The following is a 10,281-nucleotide window of genomic DNA, read 5'->3' on the forward strand; positions in this document are numbered from 1 at the left end:
TTTTATCTGTTTCAGTGACTTGTCAAGTGAAATCAACAGATTTGAAATCAGCCTGAGCAACAAAACAAAAAAGAGCAAAGAAAGTGACATCTGTAAGTAGATTTGAATGAGCTGTGATGTCTGGAAACCTCTGCGTCCTCCTCGCGCCTCACGTCTCTATCGCCTCTATCTCTCCCTGTCAGTGTTCATGCGCTGCCAGCTGAACCGCCTGCAGAAGGGCCAGATGATAGATGAGTGGTTCCCTCTCAGCTCTCACGTGCCTCTGAAGGGCATCGAGCCGGGCTCCTTACGCGTACGTGCCCGCTACTCCATGGAAAAGATCATGCCCGAAGAGGAGTACAGCGAGTTCAAAGAGGTCTGAGCACCAGAAAAGCAGCCTTGATTGCAGTGTCCATTAGCAGTCTGCCGCTCTGGTGTTCACTTAAACTGACAATGATGTCACTGCCGTGTGTCCTCTGCAGATGATCTTGCAGAAAGAGTTCCACGTCATCTACGCTCTGGCCCACGTGTGCGGTCAGGACCGCACCTTACTGGCAAGCCTCCTTCTTCGGATCTTCAGACACGAGAAGGCCGAAGCCCCTCTACTCAGGACGCTCAATGACAGAGAGATTAACATGGAGGGTGAGAGAGCAAGCACGAATAACACAAGAACAGAGAGAAGAGAAGGGAAACAATGTACAAATGCTGAATAAACTCACTGGGTTTGCAGCGTTTAACGGGGTTTTAAAGGGCTCACAGAGTGCACAGCCATGTGCCCGTACACTTGCATAACCCTCTCTGCTCGTGCACTATCACCAGACGAGGCCACGACGTTGTTCAGAGCGACCACGCTGGCCAGCACGCTGATGGAGCAGTACATGAAGGCCACAGCCACGCCCTTTGTCCACCACGCTCTCAAAGACACCATCCTCAAGATCATGGAGAGCAAACAGTCCTGTGAGGTAAAGACCTACAAAGGGCACTGCGGTAAAAGCCTCTGAGCCATTTGGCCCGTCACTTATCTGTGGCACGAGGTTAAGTACGTGACATTTATATGATATCATCAAGTATAAACAGAGAACAGAAGTGCAGCATCAACATCGAGGCTGCAGCCTGAGCCAAAACAGCCAGTTCTTATAGAGACCATGCACCCATTGAGAGAAATCAGTCAGTATAGAAGCAGGTGCATTTTTCTTAACTTGTGCTGCTTTCAGTTAAATTCGTCTTACTTCATCGTCATTTGTTCTCTGTTGTCCTCCCGCCTCTGTCTCTGTTTAAAGCTGAACCCTTCCAAACTGGAAAAGAATGAGGACGTGAACATGAACCTGGCTCATCTCCTCAACATCCTCTCTGAGCTGGTGGAGAAGATTTTCATGGCTGCTGAGATCCTGCCGCCGTAAGAACAAACACTCACACACTATTACCCTGTTTTGTGGGTGGGTCACTTAAACTGGCTGTAAAGGTGTGATAAACCCAAACAATCAGCCACTGTCTCTCTGTGATCACTCATCCAGGACTCTGAGGTTCATCTACGGCTGCCTGCAAAAATCTGTGCAGCAGAAATGGCCGACCAACACCACCATGAGGACCAGAGTTGTGAGGTAAAACAGATGCAAGCGATCAGTGGACGGAGATAAAAATCTGTCAACATGTCTGCTTGCTGTGTTCAAAGAGTGTTTGTTCTTCTTCATTTCTAACGAACCTCATCTGTTCCTCTCGCAGTGGCTTTGTCTTTCTAAGGCTGATCTGTCCTGCCATCCTCAACCCCAGAATGTTCAACATCATTGCTGGTGAGCGTCGTTTCAGAGAGCACACAGCATCCGCCCGTTTGCCGCCTGACATGTTAACATGTGTGTTCTGCTCTCCCGCCTCCTCTCGCAGACCCTCCATCCTCAGCGGCAGGCAGGACCCTCACACTGGTGGCTAAGTCTGTCCAGAACCTGGCCAACCTGGTTGAATTTGGTGCTAAGGTGTGGATTATATGTACTTGAAGCAACAGCATGCAGCAGAAATATAGTTTGACAGTGGTTTTTCATTACTCATGACCGATCAATCGTATTTTTATCGGCATCACAAAGTCATGAAATAAAAAACTGCTGAGGGTCTCGACTGTTCTTCTGCGTCGTTTACAGGCGTGCTGCTTCTGGGTATTTTTTGTATCTGCTCTAAGTTATGATTGATCCTCATTCAGCAAATGTTGTTTCTGTCCTCAAACAGGAGCCCTATATGGAGGGCGTGAACCCTTTCATCAAAAACAACAAACATAGGATGATCATGTTTCTGGATGAGTTGGGGGTGAGTTGAACATGCTTTACCTCTTGATCAATTTCCCAGCGGTCTCTCCTTCTTCTTCTTCTTCTAATTAACATTGTCCTCTGTGTCTGCAGAACGTCCCCGACCTCCCTGAAGCCACAGAGCACTTTAGGACGGACCTGTCCCGGGACCTGGCTGCGCTGCACGAGGTCTGTGCCACACACTCGGACGAGCTCCGGACGCTGAGCAACGAGAGGGGAGCCCAGCAGGTGGGAGGCCGGTGATCTGGCACCGAGTCTTGTTTTTGGCGGCCTGTTTTAATTTTAGTCTCAGTCTAGTCTTTGTGTCAAGCTGTCATTTTAGTTTTTATTAGTTTGTCACGTTCATACTCTTTTTAGTCTAGTCAAGTTTCAGTCGACTAAAGGCCTGAGCATTTTAGTCTTTAGTCAGAATTATCCGTGACTGAAGACAGTCATGAAAACTGAAGACATTTTAGTCTAGTTTTAGTAAATGAAAACTGTATTTTAATCTCTTTTTAGTAATGCAGTTCTATTTAACCCAGTCAATATAGTCTCTAGTAGTATAGACAAACCAAAATTTTCTTTTATTCAAACCCATTTCACAATTCAAACAAAGTTTTCTTATTATATTATTTTTACCTTAAAGACTCAAGAACACATCCATTCCAAACACGAAGACGCTCTGATTTGATTTTACAACATTTATTTTACCAAGCAAAGCCGGCTGGCCGGCCATTGGTCCTGTTCTGTGTCAGTTGTCTGTCATTAACGCTAACCTACCGCAGCTGCATCTTCTAAATAACGCCGCGAGTGGGAACTAATGCCGTGACGTCGCCTGCGACTGCGCAGTGTGACCCGATGCAGCCGCTGAAGTGAGACACAGGAAACAGAAATACTGCAAAATAATAAGAACAACGTGACTAAACGAGACGAAATAACGTGAGAACATTTCGTCTCGTTTCGTTTCAGTCAATGAAAATGAAGAGACATTTTAGCAGAGCTTTTATTTTGTAAACCACATTTAGTCTCGTTTTTATTCGTCAATGATATTGCATTATATATTTAATTACAGTTATCGTCACATGACCAGCATTTACGTTGCGTCTCGTCTCGTTTTCGTCACGTGATTAAGGTTCATTGACGACAATATTTAGTCATAATTGTCGTTGATAAAAGCAACTATACTGGCACCCCGTGCTCGCGCGGGATGATCCGTGTCTCTGAAGACCGATCTAACCTCTGTTTCCTCTCTGCAGCATGTGCTGAAAAAGCTGCTGGCCATCACAGAGCTCCTCCAGCAGAAGCAGGCTCAGTATGCCATGTCCAACAGCAACAGGTAGTACTCCTCTCCTCCCACCCTCCCATCCTTCCGCCAAGTCTCCTCCACCAGAGCGCAGCACAGAGGAGACGTAGCATGCTCTGCCCTCATCGCCATGGCAACCCCTCCACCAACACCACCACCACCCTCCATCATGTCCTCCTCCGATAGCCCCGCTCATCCCCACCCACCCGCCACCATGTCCCGTTCACCACAAGAGAGCTATGCAACAGCAACAGCAGCAGCAGAGTACAACAGCCGACGCAGTACTTAAAAACACAAATACATAAAAAACTTGTGACTGACAGCTGTATGCACAGGAAACAGATCTTTCCCTCAGAAACTGTGTTCACGAGTCTGACTTGGGTACATTTCCTTCACCACGAGGGCCAAATATTAAGATTTCAAAAGGTTTCTTTGTACCCGCGAGGTGTTTTGATAGCACAGGTTGCCAAAGTGTACCCCCCCTCCACCCACCTCCTGCTCAGTATGAGGAAACTGACATGAAGAAGCTAGTTCTCAGTCCCCCTTTCTTGTAACTGGATTATGAGCGATAATGCTTTTTATACTGTAATTGACTGATTTATTTTAAGGTTGTGACAATATCCGCAAAGTGCTGAAACTAGCATTTCTGTCTATTTGTTCCTTTTTTCTTTCTTTGTTTTCTAGATTGGAACAAAGTCTTTCAGAAAAGTATGGTTATTTTATATTAAGAATAAATTCTCTTGCTGGAATCATGAGTATATAAAGTGAGATGAGCTGAATTTTTTTTTTTTCCTCCGATTGTATCAGCTATTTTTTTGATTATTTGGTTAAGTCTTTTTTGAAACTTCTCAATGCCAGACAAGACACATAATCAGAGAAACCAAGTAAAATGAAAGTGTTTACAGCAGTAAATTTTTTGAATAGTACAGACTGTATCAGACATGCATGCACTTATTAAACAGTTTTTGTAAAGTAGATTATGGAGTCGTTCATTGTCCCCCGACAAAGGTGGAGAAACGTCTGCACGCAGCGTCGTGTGGCTCGGCTGCGTGGAAAGATTACGACGTTATTCTGTCTGCAGCAGACACGAAATGTAGAAAAATATCTTTATTTTTCCTGCAGAAAAAAAAACAAGTTTCTACACATCTTGTAGAAAAGTAAATATAACAGGTACATCTATGCAAACTGTGTCTGCCGCTCTGTGTTTTCTATGACGGCGAGGTCAGCTCGACAAAGTCGTGCAATAACTTAAAACTTTGTGTGGATCCCAAAGCATTTTGGGGTAAATGCTCATATCAGGTCTTCATCGGTCCATTCCTGCAATGAAAAGAACATTCAGAAGGATTTTACAAGAAATATGTACCTTCACTCAGTTTGCCCGTCATGTCAGATATCGTCTCACCTCTTCGGCCAAACGCGGCTCTTTTGCTACGTGACCGTCTTCTTCGTATCCTCTCTTTCGTTTCCTGCGATGCAGAACAGTTTTAGTTAGGTCAACGCAGCAAGTTCAGGTCAGAACGTATCTTTGCAAGCCAGAACTGTTGGTGAACCGTTACATTATGTTTGTGACCAACCCCTTCAAGTCCATTAAAAATGTGGCATCTAGTTTCCACTACACCTCCATGACCACCATCAGTAGCTGTAGCTCCACGCGTCTTCATGTTATAACTCCATGTAGACTAGCTGGCACCATGTGTGATACATACATGCACGCTGACAGTCCTGCTGTCAGAACGGGTGATTTGTCCAAGCTTGTGCTTTTCAAACATGTCCACTTTATCTTACAGGACAGAGTGCACCATCATGTCACTGGCTGCTGCCATCCAGGTAATGTGAGTTTTACAGATTTCCACCTGAGGATCGAAGCGCGGTCGGCCGGCCGAAGTGAGGCCTCGTCCCACGAGGTGGTGACTGAAGACTGCAGTCAGTTTGTATTTATACGCATGTGGCCTAGATTCCTGGCAGTTCAAACGCAATACGGCTGTTCTCCATGGGAAACCACTTGCTGCATATCTGAATACCGTCCTTCCAAAGCCCTTCCCGAAATGCTTCAGCGTGTTGAACTGATTCAAATTTGACGAGACGCCTCGTCGCCTCGTCGCCTCAGACCCCGAAGAGGTGATTTCTGTGAAGATGGACCTGAGATACAGTCAACCGCGCAAGCGTCTGAACTGCTCTTACGGTGGAACGCCCGCCACTCCCGTCCACGTGCCTGACGTGGAACCAGACAAACGGGGGCGCCCTGATCACTCCTTCCCTCGGACGCAACTTGCGGGGGGAGGCCATCCAAAGCATTGAAGTAGCGTTTTCTGCCGTCATCAGGGAATTTAAACACAGCACCTCTCTCCGAGATGACATAAGCCTTAACTCCCTTTCTACACACCATCTGCCTGCTCACGTCACCCGATTTTATGGCAAGCTCTTCCTCCCAACCGACGACTTCCACCGTCTCTGTATGAACTGCCACGCAGCACTGGAACCACGTGTTACGTTTTTATAAGCTGCTTTGTTTGTTGATATTATGTAGTTAGGCTTGTGTAGCAGTAAAAAGGTGTTTGTGTCTGATCATAGCTGAACGGAGCTGAGAGATAGTCCAAGAGTTTGTAGGAGATACCTGTAACCTGTCCTGTGCATGTGTTAACCCTGAATGGATCCTGTTATAGTGTGTGGGCCTACGTACTGTATATGCTGCTCTAACAGACATCACCCGAGCTCCCTGGAAGCCTCGGGGCGTGAACGAAAGCTTTCATGCGTTTGCAGTCTCTCCTGCTCTCCCGCCACCACGGGTGGCGTTCCGGTACACCTCTGCACCGACTGTTTCCTTATAGCTTCATCCTGAGAAGTCATGCCACGCACAGATTTGTCAAAGTCATAGTCGTACAGGCGGGCCTCGCGCGCCCGCCGACGATTCGAGCAGCTGCAGAGTCTGAATCTGTGCCTGTCATAGCTCAAGAGTTTACCAAACTGTTTACTGTAGTTGCACTTAAGATACCACGGACCTCACCGACCTCACCAAGTGTTCAAAACGGACAGCTGGCGACAGAAACGATTACGAATGAGCCTAAAAGTCTCCTCATCAGCAATACCAATATCAGCTGTGCTACATGGTATGGATGATGCAGGCGGGAATGTGGCGTGCTGTTGAACTTCCTTTCTGTATTTCATACAGCTGATGATGTGTTCCTTTTTATTTTTCTACCTGATACTGAACCTTGAACCTTTTTGCATCTTAGATACGACGACCTGGCTAAAATAAAACTGTTACTACGTATGACAACGGGAAACTCCGGGTGCTTGCTTTGGATGTGGGGAGAGGAAATTACATCTGTGATTACAAAAGCACACACACACACACACACACCAGTGCGTGTGTACAACACCACAGTGAAGTCAACATTATTAAATGCTGAATGTTGGAGAAGACATTTCATTTGGCTTCTCATCTCCATGTTTAAGTCTCATATTCTGACCTTTAATTAGTAGTGACAAAACATAATTACACCCTCTGCTTATTGGAAATCTCTCCACGCATCCCGTAAAAAAACACGAGCAGGTCACTTCATCTCCTTACGTGCTTGAAGTGGCGAATTCAGCGTGAATCCTCTCCAACTTCTGTTTGTAGGCATTCACCTCCTCCGCTTTGGGAAGCTCGTACTTCTTGAGGAGGGTTTTCATCCCTGGATGAGCAGAGAAACCGTTTAGTTGAATCTCAGGTGAAGCTCTGCGCAGCTCAACATCGCCATCCTGTGGCATCAAATGGAAGGTGCAGTTTACTCACGTCTCATTGAGTCGTACATCTTTGAGAGAGTCTCTTTGTCCCCTTTCAGTCCCAGACATTCAGTCAGGTAGCTAAGCAGAGGAAAAATGAGCACAAGGTTTAACAATTTTACTTCAGTGAAATTTCACTTTAAGGTGTTTCTTTGGGGTGGTGTTTCATGCAGTTTGTGCTGAGGGTCACGCCTTTTCATTAGCAGCTTATCTGACTGTTCGCTGATACTTTTAATCAGTTCCTCGCTTTAACCCGAGCACGCCTAACGACCCACCTCTCCATGCTGAGACCGGCTCTCGAGGCGCTGTTCAGAATGGCCGTCAGAGCGATCTGAGAGGGAGGGAACAGCAGTCCAGCGTCCGTCATGGCTGCCTGTGTCAGAAAGTCGTCAGCGCTCTTCCTCAGCGACTCTGGGTTCTCCAGCGCGGGGTATCGTGTCTGAAGGATGAAATGCACGAAAATGTAATAAATCCTCGAGGGAGGACAAACACGTAGATATTTATACAGGAAGTGATGCATACTTCAGACCGGGCGGACACAGTTTTTGAGAGATCGCTGAGACGTTAAACATTATTTCACTGATTGTGTTATGTTTGTAGTCTGCACACTGCTCTGTAAAACACTACTGAGAGGCGCATTTATGCACTTAATTATTCATGAGTGATGGATTTTATTAACACTGGAGCCATTGTCTCGCTGTTCATGACCTTTTCATTTGAGGCTGAACTGTGAAGCAGCTTGTAAAGTCCAGTTCAGTATGAGAGGCCGCGTGCATGTTTCTGTCATTGTGCGCACACACAGTTGTGAATCTACTCAGAGTTTTGGACGTCCGCCTACCTTGAGGTCGATGAGCAGGCCCTCCATGGGTCTGTATGGGGTGTGGACCACCAGGTGAAAGTTGAGTTGCTGGATGAGCAGCAGCTCATACTCCAGGATCTGCTCCAGGACTCTCTCCTGCCCTGCCGGGCTCTCCTGCAGAAGGTTGCCCACAAACTGGGTGCTGGACACGTTGAACTCATCCACTTTGCAGGACAGGTATGCACACGTCAGCCTGAAACAGGAAAGTGAGTCTGAAACAGGTTGCATAGACCTTAGAGTAGATTATAGATCCTTATTTCACAGTGATGTATCTCCTCTAAAATTACACTGATTCCAGCATTTACACCATTAGAAACAAACAATTAATTCATGTTTTATACAATAACTGGATCTAGTATTAGGCCTATCACCATTACCTACGTCTGAACTGATAGGTTTAATTAAACAAGCTTTCTGATTTCTTCCCATGAGCCACCACTCACATGATAATCCGAGGATGGTACTCCATGATGGAGTTGTTCACGTAGAATCTTCTGAAGTACATGATGGCTGTCCCCTGCACAGGTGAGACACACGTGGGTCAGATCTCAGCAGGTAGGCAGGCAGTTAGGTGGTGTTCTGGGAAATGTGTGCACGTACCACAACAGACTTGGGCATCGCAGGCTTGAAAGCGTTGCAGAAGTCCAGCATCCTCTTCTCGTAGTGTCTGAACAAAACGTCTTCCTCGCGGCGCTCCAGGAACACGGACTCAGACACTCCAGGCTGGTTCAGGCAGAGAGGCGGGAGGAGGTGAAGTGATCTGTCACACACTGAACCCATTCTGCTTGTTCTGTCTTTTTACGACCGCTTACCTTCCCACTTTCCAGTATCTTGTTCCGGAACTTCTGGTTAGCCTTGTATCTCATATGCTCGATTTCGTCTTCGCTTTTAAAAATCCAGTATTTTCTCTGCGAGCTGTTGTGAAACATGGCTGCTTCTGAAAGAAAAGGGGAGCCAAAGCTTCCATTAAAGAGAGAATAAACCAGAGCAGCTACAGACAGACAGCGAAGCCTGCTGCTCACGGTGCGACAGGTCAGCGCTAGCATCAACCCACCTGTTTTATTTGGCTCTAAATACGCGACAGTCCATTCAAAAGCGATTAAAGTTGACGACGATGACGATGGAGCGAAGCGGAACGAAGCTGTGCGGGAAACAGCCTCTTTGGCTGCTCGTAAACTTCAAAATTAGAAGTAGAAACAGCCGCTAGCTTAAAATTGACGCGCGTCGCCTCTCTTTGGCGTCAACGATGTCCCCTTTTTGATGACGCATTACTACCGTAATGCAGGAAACAGTGCGCGAAATAAATCTACTCATTAGCATAATGCTCTCTCTCACACACACAATGAAAAAACTCAAGAATAACGTTTTCTTTTCTTTTCTTTTCTTTTCTTTTCTTTTCTTTTCTTTATCTTTCTTTGTTTTTCTTTCTAATTTCTAAGAATTTAATCTGAATTAAATTAACATTCAAGCCTTATGAGCTTAAGGTGCATTTTAAATCACGTGAGATATGATTACATTAATTTTAAACATGCAAAAGCAGCTTGTTCCAACACTTAAATAGCGTATGGAAATTAAAATAGAGCTGAAATATATTTAAGTGTCATATAGGCCTACTTGTTAGGCTAAATGCAGGCTATTTATTGTCAATTTGCACCACTTCTGCAGAGCAACCCCTCTTCATAGCGGGTCCCAGAGGTTGAAAAATGTAGCCAACCTGTTCTAGAAAAATAAAATAAAATAGATAAATAAATAAATAGACAGAGGCCTTCCTATATCCTCCCAGTTTTCATGATTTCCCCCATGTTGAGACGCGCTTTCCCCAAATTTCCTTGCTTTCAGCCCCTATGAAGATCTCGGATCGTTTTCAGACGGAAGAGTCGAACAGAAATTGAATCACACAGTATGTTTAGACGGAGCCACTCAACCCCCACCAGTGTTTCCGTACACCGTCATTTGCATAAACATGAGTAATTTATGAATAATAAATGCCCTTGCATTCAGCGGGAGCCGTTAATTTGCATATCACCACAGCTACAGTTTTATTTCCTTAGCGCGGTGTTATCATGAAGCCCTTCAAGCCTGCATAAACCAGAATCAAA

At 45.7% G+C, this 10,281-nt stretch overlaps 2 protein-coding genes across 4 annotated transcripts in view; one reads left to right on the plus strand and one right to left on the minus strand.

The window, feature by feature from the left end:
• Positions 1-6,836, plus strand: part of LOC139332168 (ras GTPase-activating protein 1-like) — a 28,097-nt gene extending 21,261 nt beyond the window's left edge. For 2 of the 3 annotated variants that reach the window (XM_070963897.1, XM_070963898.1), the window contains exons 15-26: positions 16-92; positions 183-355; positions 462-621; positions 799-941; positions 1,260-1,375; positions 1,494-1,580; positions 1,702-1,769; positions 1,861-1,949; positions 2,197-2,274; positions 2,367-2,501; positions 3,509-3,588; positions 5,343-6,836. In XM_070963897.1, coding sequence (XP_070819998.1) covers positions 16-92; positions 183-355; positions 462-621; positions 799-941; positions 1,260-1,375; positions 1,494-1,580; positions 1,702-1,769; positions 1,861-1,949; positions 2,197-2,274; positions 2,367-2,501; positions 3,509-3,588; positions 5,343-5,391 — 1,255 coding nt within the window. In that variant the 3' untranslated portion in view covers positions 5,392-6,836. Of the gene's footprint in view, positions 1-15; positions 93-182; positions 356-461; positions 622-798; positions 942-1,259; positions 1,376-1,493; positions 1,581-1,701; positions 1,770-1,860; positions 1,950-2,196; positions 2,275-2,366; positions 2,502-3,508; positions 3,853-5,342 lie in introns of those variants that run through there. The other variant, XM_070963899.1, reaches the window with a different exon arrangement.
• On the minus strand, positions 4,347-9,433 carry ccnh (cyclin H). Its single transcript, XM_070963901.1, has 10 exons — positions 9,237-9,433; positions 8,995-9,119; positions 8,783-8,905; positions 8,626-8,699; positions 8,162-8,375; positions 7,599-7,762; positions 7,334-7,404; positions 7,127-7,232; positions 4,958-5,021; positions 4,347-4,872 (listed from the first exon to the last, which is right to left on the minus strand). The coding sequence occupies exons 2-10, from the start codon at positions 9,109-9,111 to the stop codon at positions 4,846-4,848; spliced, it is 960 nt and encodes a 319-aa protein (XP_070820002.1). The 5' UTR covers positions 9,112-9,119; positions 9,237-9,433; the 3' UTR covers positions 4,347-4,845.
• Positions 9,434-10,281: the final 848 nt, after the last annotated feature.

This window comes from Chaetodon trifascialis, chromosome 6 (assembly GCF_039877785.1).
Source record: "Chaetodon trifascialis isolate fChaTrf1 chromosome 6, fChaTrf1.hap1, whole genome shotgun sequence".
Lineage (NCBI taxonomy): Eukaryota > Metazoa > Chordata > Actinopteri > Chaetodontiformes > Chaetodontidae > Chaetodon > Chaetodon trifascialis.

Bases quoted from the DNA above. Each gene is read 5' to 3' on its own strand.
- ccnh (XM_070963901.1), bottom strand. From the start codon at position 9,111: ATGTTTCACAACAGCTCGCAGAGAAAATACTGGATTTTTAAAAGCGAA. The intron at 8,376-8,625 runs GTGAGTGGTGGC...TTCCTGTTTCAG, and splicing joins TACCATCCTCGGATTATCAT to GCTGACGTGTGCATACCTGT. The intron at 5,022-7,126 runs GTAAGGAGATGA...TCTGCATCGCAG, and splicing joins GAATTCGCCACTTCAAGCAC to GAAACGAAAGAGAGGATACG.